The sequence below is a fragment of the Acipenser ruthenus genome, chromosome 10 (assembly GCF_902713425.1).
Source record: "Acipenser ruthenus chromosome 10, fAciRut3.2 maternal haplotype, whole genome shotgun sequence".
Taxonomy (NCBI): Eukaryota; Metazoa; Chordata; class Actinopteri; order Acipenseriformes; family Acipenseridae; genus Acipenser; species Acipenser ruthenus.
In genome coordinates this window covers 10,919,928-10,942,138 of record NC_081198.1, presented here as the reverse complement: position 1 = coordinate 10,942,138, position 22,211 = coordinate 10,919,928, and the positions used below count along the sequence as shown (strand labels likewise).

General features: G+C 35.9%; 1 protein-coding gene across 3 annotated transcripts; it reads right to left on the bottom strand.

The window, feature by feature from the left end:
* Positions 1-594: 594 nt before the first annotated feature.
* On the bottom strand, positions 595-17,006 carry LOC117403317 (putative ferric-chelate reductase 1). Of its 3 annotated transcripts, none has more exons than XM_059031716.1 (16): positions 16,740-17,006; positions 15,619-15,817; positions 13,722-13,855; positions 11,176-11,282; positions 10,095-10,374; positions 9,232-9,441; positions 8,561-8,662; positions 8,311-8,452; positions 7,926-8,039; positions 7,302-7,417; positions 6,627-6,713; positions 5,887-5,978; positions 5,515-5,573; positions 4,892-5,029; positions 4,342-4,364; positions 595-2,389 (listed from the first exon to the last, which is right to left on the bottom strand). In XM_059031716.1, the coding sequence occupies exons 2-16, from the start codon at positions 15,815-15,817 to the stop codon at positions 2,300-2,302; spliced, it is 1,893 nt and encodes a 630-aa protein (XP_058887699.1). In that variant the 5' UTR covers positions 16,740-17,006; the 3' UTR covers positions 595-2,299. The 3 variants fall into 3 exon arrangements, with proteins under 3 accessions (XP_058887699.1, XP_058887701.1, XP_058887700.1); XM_059031718.1 differs by having other exon boundaries at positions 11,176-11,270; positions 16,740-17,001; XM_059031717.1 differs by lacking the exon at positions 16,740-17,006 and adding an exon at positions 16,413-16,566.
* Positions 17,007-22,211: the final 5,205 nt, after the last annotated feature.

The following is a 22,211-nucleotide window of genomic DNA, read 5'->3' as shown; positions in this document are numbered from 1 at the left end:
TAGTTACAGAACTATGTACTTTATAATCTTTCCTCTTGGAATAATATTTACAAACCACCATACCCAAATCAACCCAGCATCCAATTGTCAATACTAATTTGGTTTGATTAGTAATTTGTGATTCTTAGTAAAGGTCTCAATGGGTCTTTCGCTCTCTTGCTGTTAAGATAAACCCACACCTCCAGATCAGCATGTTGTGTCTGGCTTTTCTTTATAATTCTCAGCATGTTTATATCTTTTGATGGTTTGTATGTTACGGTTCCTATAAGCCTACGGCTTGTTTGTCTCAAATCTTTCTTTCAATGATCTCACCCTTCCCATTTCGAATGATCCATTACTCACCAGGGTTTAAAGAGTAAGTAGTGGGGTTCTGAAAAATATAGCGTTACACGTCCCCACGTGTTGCTACAACTGTTTAAATAACATACTGTGGCAAAGTGGTTAACAGTGTGGCAAAGTGGTTAACAGTGTGCAGGTGCAGGAGTGCTGCGGTGATTAATAAACAGACAGACAGACAACTATACTCCAGGTGCAATGATGTGCTTTGCATATTCAACTTCTTATTTCGTATAGAATAATTCCAGGCGTATAGACTTTTCAAACTTCAGAAACAATAACTTTTATTTACTTACATCCATGGCAGTCAAACTGGTAGAAAATCCTTCCATTGTACAGCAATATGTTCAACAACAATAACTCCGTACAGCTTCATACAAACAGTCTTCAGTTTAACTATGACTTATATCTTCTTAAATTCTTATGCAGTTACAACTCTATTTCTTATGTATGTCTGTATTTCTGACTATGTATGATTTTAAGCATATCTGTACGGTCTATAATATAGCTACATTATTCAGATGTGCCTTTTTTTTTACCGTTTTTCTTTCAAACTCGAATTTAACAATACTGCCTGAACCAGTATTGTTAAATACCAGAATGCCATATTACAAAACATAAATTCTGTAGGCATTATTAAAATAATGATGGAGGATGAGCCCTCATTGTATTACATGTATATGAGACTCTTTTCTTAATCTCCACCGTTCTTATAATAATGCCTACACTCTAGAAGTAAAGGCACTCTAGAACCTTGCTTTGCCACTGTGGGGAAACCTTTTTAGGTGCTTCTCAGAACCTTAACATGGATTCTATATTCTCTATTTGCAGACTTTCTTTTTTGTCATGTAAGTTATGAAACGTATTGAAAATTGGAGTTTGCAAAACAATACGGTATTATAAACCGCAATTTACAAACTGACTTGATCAGAAGGGTTAAAAAATGTTCTCTTTGCAAAATGTTATTAAATGTTTCTATGTCCTTGAAAACAATGCCTCCTTCTTGCTGCAAACATGAGGCTCGCAATTACTGGCAGCTTTAATAAATTAGACAGAATATTTAATAGACCTCATTTGCAAAATCCCATACCAATTTTAGCGGTTTCGTTCAGAAACGCCCCAGAATTACAATGCATATACAGAATTGCATATGCATCAAGGGCTAAAGTGCACAGAGACATTGCCCTCGCAAATCACGTCTTAATTGTGTGTTTATGTCATTGCGTGTGTTTTATAAATCCCATTCAAGCATTCAGAACCCTTAACACCCGTTTTATGGTCGTAAAACATGCGCAATCATTTTATAAATCTGGGCCTAAATGTTCCCCAGGATGTCAAGTTTCATCCAAATTATATAATTATTATACATGTATGACCGATGGCTGTATTCATGCAGTTTTATGAAATTAAGGTGACTATTTCATGTTTTTTTAATATGCAACTTTGCAAGAAATGTGCAAGAAAGTATATTCACAACAAAATTCCATCAGTTAACGTACTTTGGACATTGAATGGAAAAACAAGGACGGGATGCAAACCATATGGTTCAAAGAGAAAGGCTTACCATTCAACTAAAGAGCAAACTCTTGTCTAGAGGTAACTACGTGTTGTATGCTGATGTCTATATTAACTGACCAGCCACTAGGAGGAGATTCATTACATTATCATGTTCCTAAAGAGTGTGGACAGTGTGGAATTTCTTCCCTAAAGAATCCCTGGCTCTGCTATGATGGCTACACCCTGTTTACAGTGCTATGGAAGGTGTTTAGTCAAACATCCTTATACTATATGTAAAAACATGTATTATTTTATATTCAATCATAATATATATACACCCAACATTATACACCTTATGGAGACTTCAGCAAGGAGCAGTAAAATAATGTAATTAGCCTATAACTGCCAACAGTGTATGTTCCTCACACACTATAATGTTTGAGCATTCAATTTGTGTGGGTCCTCTTTATGTTTGGCCTATTCCAACCAGAAGAGCTATCAAAAACATCAAGTTTCCAAGAATGTAAATAAGCAGCACCTTTGGTTCAGGTGGAGTCTAAAACAGAAAATAAAAAAAGAGTTATAGAGAGAAAAGAGAGATATAGCTAAAAACAGGATTTAATATATATATATATATATATATATATATATATACAGTGCCTTGCAAAAGTATTCAGACCCCTGACCAATTCTCTCATATTACTGAATTACAAATGGTACATTGAAATTTCGTTCTGTTTGATATTTTATTTTATAACACTGAAACTCAAAATCAATTATTGTAAGGTGACATTGGTTTTATGTTGGTAAATATTTAAGAAAAATAAAAAACTGAAATATCTTGCTTGCATAAGTATTCAACCCCCACACATTAATATTTGGTAGAGCCACCTTTCGCTGCAATAACAGCTTTAAGTCTTTTGGGGTAAGTATGCACCATACTTCTTGGCAGATTTGCTCCAGGTTGTTCAGGTTGGTTGGACGACACTTGTGGACCGCAATTTTCAAATAGTGCCACAGATTCTCAATGGGATTGAGATCAGGACTTTGACTGGGCCACTGTAGGACATTCACCTTTTTGTTCTTGAGCCACTCCAATGTTGCTTTGGTCTTGTGCTTGGGATCATTGTCCTGCTGAAAGGTGAATTTCCTCCCAAGCTTCAGTTTTTTAGCGGACTAAAGCAGGTTCTCTTGCAGTATTTCCCTGTTTTTTGCTCCATCCATTCTTCCTTCAATTTTAACAAGATGCCCAGTCCCTGCTGATGAGAAGCATCCTCACAGCATGATGCTGCCACCACCATACTTCACTGTAGGGATGGTGTGTCTTGAGGCATAGGCAGTGTTAGGTTTGCGCCACACATAGCGCTTTGAGCGTTGGCCAAAAATCTCTATCTTGGTCTCATCTGACCACAAAACCTTTTCCCACATCGCAGCTGGGTCACTCTCATGCTTTTTGGCAAACTCCAGACGTGCTTTCAGATGGTACTTTTTGAGTAACAGCTTCTTTCTTGCCACCCTCCCATACAGGCCAGTGTTATGCAGAGCTCTTGATATGGTTGACTGGTGCACCATTACTCCACTCCCAGCCACTGAACTCTGTAGCTCCTTCAAAGTGATTGTTGGCCTCTCTGTGGCTTCTCTCACAAGTCTCCTTCTTGTTTGAGCGCTGAGTTTTGAGGGATGGCCTTTTCTTGGCAGTGCCTGGGTGGTGTGATGCAGCTTCCACTTCCTGATTATTGATCCAACTGTGCTCACTGGGATATTGAAACACTTGGATATTATTTTGTACCCTTTCCCTAATCTATGCATTTGTATTACTTTATCTCTAACTTCTGTAGAATGCTCTTTGGTCTTCATTTTCCTTCAGATTCACAGCCTGACCAATGATCCTTCAACAGTGGGGTTTTTATCCAGAAAATGTGACAGCAACTTTAATGGTTCACAGGTGGAGGCCAATGGTAAGGTAATTGTGTCCTCATTAGGGCAATTTCTTTCATCGGTGTAAATTGGGAGCTTCCACAGCACAGGGGTTGAATACTTATGCAAGCAAGATATTTCAGTTTTTTATTTTTCTTAAAAATATATCCCAACATAAAACCAATGTCACCTTACAATAAATGATTTTGAGTTTCAGTGTTTTAAAATAAAATATCAAACAGAACGAAATTTCAATGTGCCATTTGTAATTCAGTAATATGAGAGAATTGGTCAGGGGTCTGAATACTTTTGCAAGGCACTGTATATATATATATATATATATATATATATATATATATATATATATATATATATATATATATATATATATATAATGTATGTATGTATTCAAAATAAATAAACTGGTGTTTGTATGAAGTTGGGTAGAGATAGTTTTTTGTTTGTTTGGGTTTTTACAACTGACAAGCTTCTAGTACACCATAATGACTGTTTTCCATTCATTAACTCATGCTTTTGTCAATTTTCACAATGTTATGTTCACAAATAGAGATTTTAAAAAAGTTACATTACCTTCACTACATTTTCATATATTTCTGGAAAATAAAAACACTTGTATCAATCAGCTTGTTCTTCATTGAATTGTAAATCTACAGTAGTGTGCACACTTACTGAACACCTCAATATTTGTCATTTATATCCTTTATATATATACCTGCATGAAAACGTCAGGTTGTAAGAATTAGAATTTCCGGTCAGTTATCAGTGTTATAGAAACAATAGGCAGTAGTGTGTGAAAATGTTAGACCACTTTGTGCTTTAATTAGGCATCTTAAAACAACTAAAAAATCTTCATGCATTTTACTATTTGTGCCTATGTGTTTCTTTTCTATTACTGTTTTAAATTAATTGCATGTGTAGCCTATTAAAGTCATCAATTACATTACACAATCACTAATTTGCCTACTTTGACAATTCTCTCAGATTTTCAATTACAGCGGTTTGATTTCATATGCGCAACAAATCAAAACTACAGAGCAATGAGGTGCTCTAATTAATGTGCACACTAGTATATAAGGTATTTATATTTTTATTTCATAATGAATTGTGCCTTTATCCTTACCTTCCTTTTTTAAAAAGAGATTGAAATCTAGCACGAGATAAATAAGGAATTCCCATCCAACGAAACCTCCCATAACTTTAGGCAGCCATTGATTTGGAGAGTTATCAAGAAGCTGCAGACCAAGAAATATTGAGGTCACTGTAATAAAAGAGAACATTGGAACATGAACAGAATGCAGAAGTATGCATAGGTGTAAGCCTACAATGTGTCCATTGCTGTGAATGTATGGAAAATATATTGCAAATAACATAACACACACCTTTGGGTTAAGGTGCAAATACATTATCTAATACTTTATAAACCCTGGCTATTGATTAACGAACAGACTACTGTTAATTTGTATCATCCAAGAAACATCTAGTAAATTATTTTTTTTTAACTTTATGATCATAAAAAGTAGCATAATGTGCCAATAACCTTTGATTTAATAATCCTAATTTTAAAATGTATGAGATTTGAGTCCACATGTTGTGGATGGTATGATACATTTTTTTAAATGTTTGGCTTGGGTTAAGTATGTCGCTTACATTCCTGGTTGGTTTCATCATTGATTCCAGGAATTACTGGGCAGCAGCTAGCTGCACTGGGTAAACCTTTAATCACAACAGTAATCAAATACCTACCTGCAAGAACTTTGATCACCAAAGCATTTATAGCATGCACAAGATTGAAGACAATCCTCCTAAAAGTCAAAATAAAAATGTGTTTCATGAATACATAGTAATAATTGTACTTCATAACTGGGTTATTCATGCTTATACTGGAACCACCATCACAATAAACACACAAAGAGAGGCAGTTGAGAAGTTCCTTCTGGAAAATGAAGGGTTCAAATTCGATGCAGTCTGGGCTATGTTTATATATGGAAGGTGTACCAACAATTTTTACTTTTAGCACAATATCATTTTTATATGGAATGTAGTAAGACCATCCTGAAATGGGCTGGCATTTTACAGAAAGCTACTTTTCTCATAATTTGCATATGCCACACTAACCTTTTGCTGTCTGGAGCACAACGAAAGACAGCAATAAGTGGCTGGATCAAGGCTAGACCCATCACTATACACCCTATAACAGGATGAGCTCCCTGTAAAGGATAGGGTTACAAAATGAAAATCACACATATTAAAGCAGAAAGTACATGGTCTGCTGCACACCTAACCCTGATATTTACTAGGAATTGTGCCAATAGCCAGACCAAAAGTCAAACTCTGAGTCCTATAATGCTTTTTGCAAAACAAATTTATTAAGGTGACTTCTTGTTGCTTTGTAATAATTGTAGTGATAGCTTTAGACAACACTTTGTTAAAGTGGATAGCGCACAAATAAGCTCCTTCTGCGTACTGTTTTCTCCACTATTACGAATGTGTGCTATATCCAGGAAGCAACTCCATTGGTAGTTCTGACCGAATCTTTCATTAGTCATGCAAATACCACCTGCAGATATACAGTATTCTGGATTAAAGTTTACACAGTAGTTCAGGGGTCTCCAACCCTGATCTTGGAGGGCCAGTGTCCCTCCTGGTTTTTGTTCCAACTGAGCCTAAATTACTTAATTGGACCAATGAAGTGCTTATTAGAAGCTTAATTGGTGCAATTCATTAATTTAGTGTACAGTTCGAACAAAAACCAGGTGGGACACCGGCCCTCCAGGACCATGGTTGGAGACCCCTGCAATAGTTCACAGTGTTGTATAACCACAGTAAGATAAAAGAAGAACATGTTTCACACTTACACCACTCCACCCTCTCACAGATACAAAGGCAAGCACAAAGGCAGTTATTGTTGCAGCTACAGTTAGCAGCATAAGGAACACGTGGGCCTAGAGGAAACATAATGGTTTCATAAACAGTATTTGAATATGTTCAAAGGCAATCCTGAATCCATTGAAGGTTTATGTATGAGGGCAGGACATTTGCGCTCCATTTTAATTCAAATAATTGTTTCCACAATGGTAACTTTCAAGTCTGGATCCATACTGACTGTTGTATCTTTCTTGGCAGCCACCATTGCAGAATCACACTTTTGGAGAGCAATGTCCCAACCAGTAATGTTACTTTCCCACTATAGGCTTCTTTTAAAATGAAGAGATTGATCTGGGAACAAAAACATATTCCAGCATTTCCAACAGAGTTTTTTCTCACTAAATCCCTTTCCATAATCTTCACCTTGTACATTGTATTTTCAGGTGAAGTTACAGCTCTGTCCACGCTAAACAAAAAAATAATGTTTTGAATACGAATGCTTCACTTGTCATTCTATCATATGCAGTGCAACACATGCCCTCTGGTGGAATCATATAATGACAAATATGAAAAATATAATGACAAATATGATTATATGTGTAATGTATCAGAGAAATAAAATAATAATACTGGTAATAAATTAAAATAAAGTTTTCGCTGTATACCTGAAACCAGATGTCTTTTCCAAGAATTTGTTTCCCTTTTGATACTTGCTTAAAATACCTGGCACTTATCATTCCAATACTTCCTGTGGTCATCCAGGCTATTAGCATAAGAGCACCTGTCAGAGAAAGAGGGGCATATTACAAAGCTGTTTATACTTCAAACTAGTTACACTGAGCAAAACAAACAATTTAAAAAACTAGAGTTAGGAGGAAAAAAGTGCAGATTATTATCATCATCAGTCACTGAGGCTCTATCTAAGATTAATCACTGTCATGCCTTTCGTTTGACATAGAATGACAAATAGGAATGCATTGCACCACTGTTGATCAGTTAACCATTATTTGTAACTCACTAGTACTGGGTATACACTATATTCAAAGGTGCAATAAACCAAGGCTTTAGACAACATTTTCTTACATCTCATCAGCCTTACATTTTTGTCACAAGTCACTTATTGTTTTGTTGTTTATGTTTTCAGGGCTTCATTTTTAGTTTTTAGACTTTAAATTAAGTTTGATGGAAATATATTTCCCAATAAAGCCTTATTTATTACACCTTTAAATACAGTGAAGCCATACAGGAATTGCTTCACTTATTAAAAACAACTTATGGCTGTTGCTTACCGTGCGTTTTAATGATAGCAGGTCTGTTTGCATTTCCACTTGCTATCTGGGAACCTAAAAGATTAACTTTGTCCTCTGTAATAAAAGGTCTTAAAGGGTGGTACTGTATGGCCCCTGTTGGATCAATGAAACACACCATGTTAGCTACAGCAATATAACAGGGCATGCAATCTGCTGCATTAGAAAAATGAGGTACACTTTACTGTGAAATAGAAAACTTCCATAGTGTCTTTGCGACAGATGCAACATTTTAGCACATCTACCCCTAAATCTGGTGTTCTTATAAAAATGTTTTTTTTTAAATAAAATAACAAACTAAAACATAAAAACAAAACAAAAATGAAAATCACAAGTGTAGATATTTAGCAGTTAATGCAAAACACACCGCCATTTGTCTGTCCATTAGCCATAAATATGTAGTAAGAGGTGTTTGCGGCTCTCTGCTGTGTTGATATGGCGTTTCTTGTTATAAAAGAGCATTTGATGATCCCATTGTTGAAAGAAGTTGCGATGTTGTAAACATTTTCCTAAGTTAAAAAGAAAGAAAAATAATAATGTCATTGAGAAGAACTTTGATCAAAGTTTGTCATGGAATTGTATACGTTTCATAGTTTTACAGTATAATAGATAATTACCAGAGGTATAATTGTAGGTGTACTTCTTCCTGTAGAAAAAGCATGTTGGACCTGGATGTTTCCATTCCTATCCTGACCACAGATATATATGTCATCATTTCCCTGAGGAGACAAAGTAATAATTATATACAATGATTCCAGTTTCATTTTTGACTGCTCAATCGTACAAACTGTAGTCGTTTTATTGAACAAGGCAAGTCAGAATCTAGGAGTATAAAGCAAGTAACCAAAATCTAAAAATAATACAGTTCAGGGTTACAGTATCATTCTAAACAAATGTTTTAATGTATTGCTGTGTTATGGACTTGCTCAGCCAACTGAGAAAATCGTTGCTAAACTACCTTTGCAGTAAACATTTAATCTTAAAGTTAAAGTTTGGTTAAACTCAATTATCTAATCACATCTGTATGAAATAGTGGGCCCTAACCACATTGCTTAACTCATTAATTATTTAAAGGTTTTTTTTTTATATTCTATAAAGAGGTGGAACTTGAGTATGAACAGTTTAATTACTGTATTTGGAGGAGACACGTACTGTAATCATATAAGTCAAAGCAGACATTTTGTGTAAAATAGCTACCTGTAGTTTCTTTCAACTACATACAAGATGCCTCAATTTTAGAACTTATCATGGGGTGGAAACCTGCAAGTGTGTTATTTGTATGAATTACCATTTCTGTGTCATCTGAAAATCCAATAGAAATGTAACCGTTGGATTTGCCGCTAATTTCAAACTGGATACCATCACTGCCTCCTTGCGGTGAAGCAGAAGACATGAAGTAGCAGTCTGCGTTCGTGGCTGCATTACATCCTGCAGGATTGCTGAAGCAGGTTTTATTGGTGCCACAACCAGCACTGGAAATTAATACCAGGGATGAACTCTGAGGGATATTTAAAAAAACCATATCAATATACATTTTACATTCAGAATGTATAGCCACCAACTGTATGTTATGTGAAATAGATCCTACATTCATTCATAATGCATCCACAGATTGCTTTAGGTTAAAAAGTAAAAAAATCACAACAGAACAAAATGCTTATATAAGCAGACTCATTGAAACTCACAGGATATAGCATATGGGTATAATTTGGCTACAGGATTAAGATGGAATAACGTAGCACAAAGTCCAAGTTTAATCAAGCTCTGTAATATGGCCTTCAGTACTGTAGCTCAATGTAAGAGCTCAAAATACCAAATGCCAAATTTCAGCGATTAAAAGCAAATGTGTGGTCACATATTATTGTATCATGGTTTGCATGTGACAAAAAGTACAATGTGAAGGTCAGATGACACCAGCAAGTGTACGTTTAAAATCGTGTCAAAATGATAACCAAGTATCTAATCCACTGCACATGCACAATACAATGCCATCACCTGAGGACCCTGGTAGCCAGATTAACTAGTCTCACTAGCTGCTTGTGTCTCCTCTGTGTAAAGGGAACCTAATTATGTAGACATAAATAAAGACATTAAAAACAGACGCCCTTGCCCTACAGTAAATGGTTTTCAAATTAAAATAAACACACTTACTGGATTAAATGATGAACTTGCAGGTGCAGAATTTACAGGTGCAGAACTTGCAGGTGCAGGACTTGCAGGTGCAGGACTTGAAGGTGCAGGACTTGCAGGTGCAGGACTTGCAGGTGCAGGACTTGCAGGTGCAGGACTTGTAGGTGCAGGACTTGCAGGTGCAGGACTTGCAGGTGCAGGACTTGCAGGTGCAGGACTTGCAGGTGTAATAGTATTGAAGCTCACTTGTGAACTTTTAACTTGAACCCAAAATATAAACTCTGATTTAACAAAGGTGGCTCTAAAAAACAGAGAATAATTAATTTAATGTCATACCACTTTTAAAATTTTTAAACTTATTTGTATTGCATTGTTGGCACTAAAATAACGTGAGTGAACTTTTTACTTGGTTCCAAAATGTTTCATACACTCTAACAAAAGTGTCACTAAAAAGATAATATAACTGGGTTAATGGTATGAGAAATATATATATATATATATATATATATATATATATATATATATATATATATATATATATATATATATATATATATATATATATATATATATATATATATATTTAATTAGAGGTAATGATTATATGATTGTTCAGTTAGAATTAACTCATTAATTAAATACCCAGCTGTATAAATAGCCTTGTTTGTTTCAACTTGAGGTGGTGCAAGGAGAGGTGAAAAAGCAGTAGTTGCTTGTGTAGAATCTGTGTGAAGGAAATGGTTATGGGTACTACAGATAATCACAGAACTTGTGTTTTGTTTGTCAGGGAAACAGCTTACCTGTCCTGACCTTAGTTAGGGAAATAAACAAAGTCTGTACAGATAGGATCTCTGTGAGGTGTTAGGTTTTTGTTTCTTTATGTTTTTGTTTAAAGTTTAAACATAAAACGCAACTATATTGTGGCAAAACATGTCTCTGAACTGGTTACTGCACATTCAAACTCAGTCCTTCTACCACTATATATATATATATATATATATATATATATATATATATATATATATATATATATATATATGTGTTTACATGTTTGTTCCATATGGACAAGGGTTATAACAAATTAAAAATAAAACGTCCGTACCTGAATTCGACATTCCCAGTGCCAGATTTGGGTGCATTCCATGTGGCTTGGATCTGTGACTTGTCTGAACTAGACATGTGACTGACAGCAGAATTCTGGAGTAAAAACTAAATCATATTAATCATTGAAGGTTAAGACGGATTCACTGTTTACAGGTATGTTGATTGCACATAGATGTAGATTTTGTTTTAAGTGATTAGCAAAAATATTGGGAATACAGTTTGATTACAATATGTGGTTGATTCAATTAACCAGTTATTCTTGTAAGTGGTTTGCACTGTAATATCAAATACATTAGTATGTGTGACAAAATTACAGCTACCAGTATAACAAATCAGATCAACATGACCTACATTCACTGCATGTTCATCTGGAAATGTGACATTTGTACAGACAGGATAGGTTCCTCCATTCTGAACACCATCAATATAAATGTAGAAGTGATGTACCTCTAATTGCACCATTACTATAGGGTATTGTATTGAAAAGTTTACCCAATAATAAATTAGAATCATAAAAATACAATATTAGATTTTCTTTTCAAGATGTATATGGACAGAGGGGAATCTAACAGTCATGTGACAGTTCTGACTTGACTGCAAAATGAGAGCTGTAATCAGGTGAATCACATCAGTTGAGTGTGAGCCGTACAAGAGTGAACATGTGTTTTATTCAACAAATGTTTTTTTTTTTTTTTTGTTAATAAGTATGGTGTTAAACATTAAGCAAGGTGTTTTTTTGGTTGAAACATATACTGAAACAAAATTATACAAAATGTGCAGAGAATTATTTAAAGAAAAATATCCTGTTGAGGAATATAGGGAGCCACCCATTCATAAGTAAATGCAGAAATGGAGGGAGACTGGTTCTGTGCAAAACCTCAGCAGTAACTGTGAGCTGTGTTCTTGAACTTGATTCAACGATGTCAGCAGTGTATAAATGCGAATGGTGAACATTTTCAACATCTACTGTAGATGCATTTACATATTTACATGAAAGTGTATTTCTTGATTTCTTAATTACACTTAAACTTCTAAGTTTCTAATTTAATTTTTCTAATTTATTATTGGGTACATTTTAAAATAAAAACACCCTGAACAGGATTCTTCAATGTCATTCCAGCCTGGGGACACCACTGGTGAAACCTCAATATAAATACTATTTCAAAATAAATAAATACATAAATAACACCGTGTAACAAATTATTTTTTTTTTTTTGGTTCCTGGGTAGTAAGTGTTATTTCCTAATTGCTTATGCCTCAAAAGTATAGACAATGGCTATTATTCCCCACAAACTTTGCTTTTGTGACCAGGACAGTGATATTTTGAAATGTACCTATTTTCCAGAACATTCCAGATAGATTCAGTGCTGAGTAAACTTGGAGTAACTTCTAGAACTTTCTAGAACTTTCCAGTAATATAAATAGTAGTATAAATACAGGGGCCTTAAGCCCACCAGTTCAGTTTAGTTCCAGCTGCCTAAGTGGATACATATCTGCATTTTTCTGAGATGGCATCAAGGTCATAGGAGACTTCAAAATGGTGGCATTCCTGGTGGGTCTCCAAGGCGGTTTTACCAAGTTTCCCTGCTATCTTTGCCTTTGGGACAGCAGGGACACCAAGGCGCACTATCACAGGCAGGACTGGCCACAGCGGACCGAGTTCTCTGTGGGGAGGAACAACGTCAAGTGGGAGCCACTGGTGGACCCCCGGAAGGTGCTGATGCCACCACTGCACATCAAATTGGGCCTTATGAAACAATTTGTCAGAGCTCTAGGTAAGGAGTCGGCAGCCTTCAAGTACCTTCAAGACTTCTTCCCTAAGCTGTCTGAGGCAAAGGTCAAAGCCGGTGTCTTCGTCGGACCACAGATAAAGAAGATCCTGGAGTGCAATGAATTCCCCAAGAAGCTCACTAGTAAGGAGAAAGTGGCTTGGAACAGCTTTGTCGCAGTGGTTCGGGGCTTCCTGGGCAATCACAAGGCCGAAAACTATGTGGAGCTGGTTGAGACTCTGGTGAAGAACTACTGCACAATGGGCTGTAGGATGTCCCTCAAAGTCCATATCCTTGATGCTCATCTTGATAAATTCAAGGAGAACATGGTAGCGTACTCGGAGGAGCGCTTCCACCAGGATATACTGGACTTTGAACGCCTCTACCAAGGACAGTATAACGAGAACATGATGGGAGACTACATTTGGGGGCTGATTTGTGAAAGTGATTTACAGTATAATCGTAAATCTCGAAAAACTACTCACTTCTAAATCTTTTGTAGTCATTTTTGTATTACTTTAGTATAAATACATGTTAATTTGGATTCATATGTTGTTTTTTTCTGACTTTATGTGAACGAAAAGACACAAATTCGCCCGTTTTCTCATTGGAATTAGGTAAATTTCAAAATATCACTGTCCTGGTCACAAAAGCAAAGTTTGTGGGGAATAATAGACATTTTCTATACTTTTGAGGCATAAGCAATTAGGAAATAACACTTACTACCCAGGAACAAAAATTGTGTTACATAGTGTAATCAACAAAAAAAACTTACGTCTGCATTGCAGTTTAGACCCCGAGTGTTTGTAGGATCAGTAATTGTGAAAGAACCAACAGCAGCACCTCCTCCAATCTGCCGAGCTTGCAGCAAGAATCCTCGGAAGGTACCTGACTTAGCTTGGAGGGTCACTTTCAGAGGGGAAAAAAGACATTCATCAGGCTATAAGAAACACTGTCATCTCCTGTTATAAATGTAATCTGAATACAGTATGTGGCAGAGTGGCACAATTCTAGTATTGGGGGTCCAGAGTCATAAAATAATGAACTGATTGGGGTTAAATTGGTTCAATTAAGTAATTTTGATTGTAGGACTTGAGAGCTCAAGGACTGGGTTTGTTCACCTCTGGTAGATGACAATTTGGTGGTATAAATTGCCACTTGCTCAGGCCCGGCGTTACGGGCAGGCCTTAGGGGGCCTGGCCCCCCCAGTTTCAGATTCTAAATTGATTCAGTACTGTCAGCCAATCAGCTTCCAGTTCTAGCGGTCGATGCCTGCTGGAATGTCTCAGCACCAGCTGTGAATCAAATTTAAAATCAATCCGTGCAAGTGCTAGCATTTTCTTTTTGACTTGCTGTATTTTTAAGTATTTTTATTGGACAGTAAATACTAAACAAAGACATAAATTGTACAAATTAATTTTATTATCCACCAAAATCAGCCAATCAATACTTTGCGTTGACGAAAGCAACCAATCCTGTACCTGCAACTGCCGAGAGACAATCATAGACTGTCAGCTCGACTGGAGCACAGACACAGCATCTTTCAACAATAACAAAGCGAGACGTGGACAGTTCCGTAACATTGCTCCTTTCATATATAGATTCAGGAGAGAAAGGTTTTGGCTGAAGGTAGAAACATGGTTAGAGTGGTTTAAATAGGGGTTTAAAACCATAATAAGTTAATACAAAAATTAAATCGATTTACTAAATAAAAAGTAATTATTTTCTCTTTATATTATTATTATTATTATTATTATTATTATTATTATTATTATTATTTATTTATTTATTAGCAGCGCCCTTATCCAGGGCGACTTACAGTTGTAAACAAAAATACATTTCAAGAATCACAGTATGTCATCCTTGTTTTTTACTATTTTCTTAGAACGTTTTTACTCAGTAGAAAGATACCTGACGAATCAGTGCAAGTTCAAGGCAAATTTAGTTTGTTTTTTTTTAAAGAAAAGAATGGTAAAGATGATTTTCTAATAGAGATAGTGCCCTCTCGATGATGGCTCTACCATGTGATAGTTGACCTTGACTTTTGTTAGCGACCTCGCCTTCGGCTCGGGGCGCATAACTCCCGTCGCGGTCAACTATCACACGGTAGAGCCCTCATTGACGGGTACTATCGTTTAAATAAAAATCTATGAGAAATCATTAATCAAATCAAATTAACGTAAAGCAAAGCACAATAATAAGAAGAATTTAAAAATGTCTCGTTGCTTCTGGTGTTTGCTTTTTATATTCAGTATTGAATAGCCAGTTGAAAGTAATCATTATATGTACATTCGTTACTTTACAGTAATTTGGTGTGTGTGGGAATCTGTTTATTGCAATCTCTGTAGGGGGCCTGCTCACTGTATGATTGTATCAAGTATTGTTGCTCAGACACCCCGTTGTTGCTAATGCGGTAATAATAATAATTTAAAAGAAAAAAAAAAAAAAACTTTTCGGAGAGCTGTGGTAATTCATGCTGTGTGGATAGTTCATAATATTGCACTGTCATATGATTTATTTATTTATTTATTTGTTTATTGTCATCACAGTGAAGTAAAATAGTAGAGAAGACGAGCTAATTGATTGGTCTTTTCCAAAATGAGCCCGTCCTAAATAAGTGGATGCCTCCCCACAGCATTCATGCTGACGCTGGGCCTGCATTTGCTGTGTACCTGTAATTTGATCTCCTGGACTGTATGTAGTTTTACTAGCTGTGACGCTGAAGGGAGCAGCTGAAGTCTGAGCATTGGCTCCACCATGCAGTGGTGTCATGTTAATGCATGAATCTGTAACTAAGCCATTTGGATAGCCAGAGACACCCATGAAATTACAACTGATGAGAAGAAAGATGAACAAGTCCTGTTTGCCCATCTAAAGAAAGAAAAAAAAAATGTCAACCACATTTCGTTGAGAAATCGTTCAACTCTAAACCCAGAAGACTTTTTTACACTTTTACAAATACTTATAGATTTTAAAAAAATTATATTACTTTGTAATATAAACCTAATTACACTAATTACTACTGTGATAAAACATACTAGGCAAAGATCTTTAGACCCTAATTGCAGTTTTCCAAGGAAAATGTAACTATACAAAATGTTAAATAAAATAGTAGTTATGCACATATTATTCTGTTCAAATATACCAGGTCTTCAGTGTTTCATAGAATCCTATATGAATGTGTTGATTAAAAACGACTGGCCCCTGGAAAAATGTAATTCAACTGTTCTTTAAACTAGTCCTTATAAAGACTGTTGGGACCCTAAACCCAAGAGTAATCTTGCGAACATTAGGCTGGAGATATCATGCCAGCTAAACACAATGGCGTCCAGCCTAGGCAGAATTTAAAGTTTTACCAAAACATATACATATTTCAATAGAGTTCTTTAAATAGTTTTGTTTCTATACATTTCTTTACATTGTACGATCTTTAAATATCGAAGTTGAAAAATGATGTTATCCAAACCTTTGTCGTTGCATAGTAAATCTAGAATATGCTTGTTCAACCACATCTCGTTATTAAAAATAAATAAATAAATATTTACTCCTCATAAAACAAAAACTGAGAGTTACAAGCTGCCATTGTTGTCGGAAGATTTTCTGTTCACAACCCGGGGAACATGTTACCTGCACCAACAGGTTAAACAACTGTAAAACTATTCTGTTTGAAGTATGAACCATTAAGCAACAGCAGCGAAACAAAAACACTAAACAGAGGCTACTTCGATATTTGTTCTCAAACATTATTAGCTTGTTATATATCGTATAGAGCAAACAGATGTTTGTCACTTACCTTGTCAGTGTACTAGCACCGTTGTAAAACAAACAGAAAAAACACCTGGATCCCATATAGCTGCGGTGGGCGAGCAGACTTGAGTCAGAGCTTGCGTCAGAGAACTCGATGTTGTTGCATTGTGACTTGACATTTTTTTTTAAGAACTTGAAAAAGGAAACGCAGTGTTTTTTTATATTTTAATATAAGTAAATGTATTCGTTTTCTCAAGTGAAAGAAAGAGAGCGTTGTTATAAAACATGTAGCAGCACTTGAGCTGTAAAATTTGACATGCTGGTTGAAGAACTGTATTCTGGTCAAAAAGCGGGGTTGCTGCTTTCAAAAGGTCACAGGAAAGACTCCTTTACTGTAACATTCTGTACGCAATTCGACTATTCTCTTAAATTAGTATATTTACTGTAATTGAATCAACCGCTGTAGAAAAAAAATTGCTTGCTCTGACATTGAAAACTAGCTAACTGTTTTTATGCAGCACTGAAACAGCATGAAGAAGCACTATGGCCGAACACAATTATATTACCACCAATATTTAGAAACATACTGTATGGTTTTGACACAGGAAAGCAGGGGATTACAATTTTTTTTTTTGTTTGTTTTGTTTTTAACAAATGAAACGAAACACTTTTCTCTGACAGAGGAAGTGCAGTTAATCTCGTGTTTAATCCACTTCATACGACCACAGTGTGATTAATTGAGTTTCATCCACTTGTTTAGACAGTACCTTTCAGGGGCGTAGCTAGAAACGGACGGGCAAGTACCTAAAGTCTGACGTCACAGGAGATAGTTTTATATTACAAACATGATTCAAATCAATTAAAACTCAGAATACATCAAATATCTCCCCGGGGTTTGAGCAGAGCAAAGTAGCCAAAACGGAACATGTATGGTGCCGAGTGAAGCAAGGCGAACATTTTTTGCAGTTTATAACAGTAGTTGTACGTATAAAATACAGATACAAAGCACATATGCATACATACAACCCACAGAAACAAACACACTGTGCACAATAACTGCAAAAACCGTTTCATATGACAAAAAATAAATAAAAACAGAAACTAAAAAAATCCCCAAACCAAAAAAAATTGCTTTTTTTCTTAGCTGTATTGTAATCTCTTAGCTATATTGTAACAAAAAGAGAAGAACGACTTGCGACGTAAGCGTCCTGACTATGTAAGAAATAACCCACGACAAGTGTGCGGTAAGACAATTATTACCGCACGCCCTGGTGCGTTGTGATGCACGGGGCTGTTAATTAATTTATCCAAACCATTTTGTAATTTAATTTATTAACTGTTTATATTGGGGAGTATTTGTAAATATCTACGTTTTACTATTAAGCTGTCGTCAAAAGTGTACATACCCCAATTATCCATACATGGGCTAGTTTTGACGATACTTTTTATTGCTTTGTTAAACAGGTGCAGACGCCAAAGAAACAAAAGTGTATAATAATTTAGTATATCGGTGAGATTTTTTTTTTTTTTTTTTTTTTTAATATTCAAAAATAATTTGATACAAAAACTATCTTGGATTGTGTTTTTCCCCAATTATTTTTATTGTAAACCACTTAGTTATTGGTTTAGTTTCAAACACATGGTCTTTAACGCACCGTCTTTTCGTCATTTATTTGTTATTGTTATTTAAATAAATATTTTGATTGTACCAATGATTAGCTTAAAAACACAGAATAGTTTGTTTGTTTGTTTGTATCTGACAACCGCGTCGTGAACCTGGGAGACCAAGAAAGCAGAGCTGTCATCATAGCGTTGTGGGGCGAAACTCAAATCCAGAGTGCTCTCTCTAAGGAAACACATAATAAATACATAGCGGCAGGTCTGGCGAAAGATCTGTGCAACCCCCTCAGCACTTTTTGATTATAGTTGATCTGTTACACAATTGCGTTTTGTTATGTTCTAAGTTTTAAATAAAGATTGTTTTAATAATTTGCGGTCCCTTACAAATACTATTACTACAAATGAATACATAATAATAATAATAATAATAATAATAATAATAATAATAATAATAATCATTTGTTTTTTTTAAAAAACGAAATGATTATTATTATTATTATTATTATTATTATTATTATTATTATTATTATTATTATTATTATTATGTATTCATTTGTAGTAGTAGTATTTGTAACAAGGTTAATTTGAAAAAAAATAAAAATTGTTAACTGCAACTGTATACAGTAAAATGTCCCCCCCCCCCCCCCCCTCTGGTATTCCTGTGGCTGCTTAGCTTGTTTTAATAAAAAATAAAGGACTTATGCATCATACAACTATGTCTATATATATACAAGGCGAGACAATATTGGTGAAGAAACAGAATAGAGTTATTTTGAAAACAAAAGGGTCTTTATTATTACAGTAATAAACAGCAAATGTACTTATCTTACTCAAGGTGAAATCCTTCACATAACAAATGGTTCAGGAACCGTTATGTTGTGTAAAAGACAAATAATAACAAATAACACTTTTTCTCGTAGACTGCAATATTGTTTAAGACGAGTCCCCGCAACATGAACACAACACTGTATTGTTTGGTTGTAATACCACTCTGCCTCTTCTGCCTTTGTGGTTTGGGGAGGGGAAAACTCGTCATCCCTTCAGTGGTCGTTATGACGTCACCGAGCACGTTGTAATTTAGATGGTATGCGCGCGTATTCGGACCTAAACTGGCTCAGGGCACAACCGCAGTGTAAACACTATGTGAAAAATGATAAGAATGTTCTTGTTACCATAAAATACGAATACATTAACGTAAGATACACTTGAATCATTATTTTGGACTAGTCTATACAACCCTAAACAGCAAAGTTAGTGCTAGTTCTACAAACCCCTTTCTAGAGACAGTTTTGAAAGATTGAACGTCCTTGCAACAGAGACTCACACATTTGCCTGTAGTTTCTGGTTTTTTATGTGCAGGTATGCTTTTTTCAGTCTATACAAAATAAGTTAAATCAACGTACAAAATTACAGGCAAACACACCACTGTGCTTATTTCAGGTTAAGAATTCACTCACGTGGGCTGATTAACATAAGGAAGTTCGAGGAGGGCTTTAGGAACCACATGCATACACAAGTAGAAAAAACGGAAAAAGTAAGGAAGGACTAGTCTAGCTGGCTTAAAATTGCAACCAATATTAATTAAGTATTATAAAATGTCAGGAACAGTGTCTAACAAGTGCTCTAACCTGTGTAGGTAAGTCACCATAAATAAGTAAAAAAAAGTCTTCTTTTAAACAGAGTTGGCAGATTTAAATCAAGTCGATTTAAATCACTTATTTAAATCATTTTTTTTTTCATTTAGTACCTATTTTATATAGTTTCTCAAGGAAAATACATGAAAAGTATGTTTTAAAAACATTTTAACAACACAAACATCTTAAACTCTTACTGTCTATAAACTAAAACTCTTAGGACTGTATTCTGATCAAAGCGCAAATGCGAGCGCAAGCGCGAATGGTGCTTGCCCCCGATTCTGTGGAGCATAAATGGAGAGAAGATGTTAAAAAAAAAAAAATACTGCACTGAAATGCATACATGCTAACAGTCTGTATATGGTCGGGACAGTCCCGATTTCCTAGTAAATGTCCCGCGTCCCAATGCATAGGAAGAAAGTCGTGATATTTACCCATAGAAAAAAATCATTTATTCTGCACAGTAGTTAGTGAAAACCACACGCTGTGCTCTTTGTGCGGCTGACACATCTGTTGATCACTAACTTATACAAAGGTCAGAACGCTTCCATTATGTCTATTTTTACTGTCATGATGGTCGATACAAAAATAATCAACAGGCCTGTTCAAGGTGATTGTGTTTAAGAGAAAGTTTCTGTTACCTTTAAAAGGTCTCTTTGTTGATTCTGGTTTTGAAGTTGATAATATTTTCTACATTGGTTGATGGTGACTAATGTTAGCTAAAGAGATTGCTCCCTCTATTCTTGACATTTTATAATGCTTAATTAAAATGAAGTTATGCCAGACTTTCCCACAGTGGTTTAGGCTGATGTGATACGAGACTTACTGCACTTCCTGTGCCAGAGAGATGTGCTTCCTTTAATCAGATATAACATACACCCACACACATTTCACAAGATGTGTGCTATACTGGTATTATAATTGTGTTCAGCCATAGTGCTGAATCACTGTGGTAAATCCTGTTTTCTCATAACAGTGCTGAGGGGAACAAAAGTGCTGCCCTATGATAGTCAAAACTAGACAAACTGGTTTTGTTCAGGATTGACCGGCATGGTAACAGCTCAGTCGTTTTCTGTAGAGTCAACTACCAATAGCAGTGAACAAATGTAAATAATGCTTTTATCATGATTTTAAACATTGAAATTACAAATTAATTTACCTTTCAGTGTTTTACTTTTATCAGTTTCCTTTCAATTTGAAAACGACCAACAAAAATACTTTTGGGATATGCCTGCCACAGGTCAGGTATTTACTGAGCATTTTACTTCACAGCTGCCGATAGGCCCCTCCGGGGAGTGACATCCTCAGTCCCGCCTACCAAGAGAATAAGTAGTCACTCCGCGGCGATCACGTTCTCTTTTGCTTCTCATAATCAGGTAGGTAAGGTAGGTATAACTAATCTCTCCAGTTGCGTAACTGATTCTTTGAAAAAGAGCTCTCACTTAAAGTTTTTCTGGTAATTCCCCTGCAATTTATTGCTGGAAGTCGGCTTGCTACTTCCCCTGAATCGGAAACTCGGCTTCTGAGGACTGAGCTTGAAATGCTATGCAACTGCACTCTGTTTAAAAAAATAAAATAAAAAAATCTTTCTTTCAACAGCCTACATAGCTTGCCGACTGTAGTCTGCGTTTTCTAACCTACAGCATCTGCTATCTGTGATTTTTCCTCTGCTTTTTATTATTTATTTATTTCTTAGCAGACACCCTTATCCATGGCGACTTACAATTGTTACAAGATATCACATTATACAGATATCACATTATTTTACATACAATTACCCATTTATACAGTTGGGTTTTTTACTGGAGCAATCTAGGTAAAGTACCTTGCTCAAGGGTACAACAGCAGTGTCCCCCACTGGGGATTGAACCCACGACCCTCCGGTCAAGGGTCCAGAGCCCTAACCACTACTCCACACTGCTGCTTTTTGCAGCTAAAATAAAAAATAAATAAAAATAATAAAGAGAGAAAAGAGAGACGTATTCCTCCATTGGGACCTGGCTGTGCCGCGCCCGCTGTTGAGTCGACACCACTGGGCTGACTTGGCCTGCCCACTCGGTGTGTTCGGCCTAAAAAAACAAAAAAAAAAACAATGTGTGCTTCATCCACTGGGTCTGATCAGTCCCAGTGGGTCTGATCAGCCCACTGTAGAGTAGACTGGCATACATTGACCCACCCACTGTTGGGTCTTCTCTGTATACTGTGAAGGCTGTGCTCCACTCCGTTGTAAACTACGTGCTGCCTCGGTTGTGTGACTGCATGCG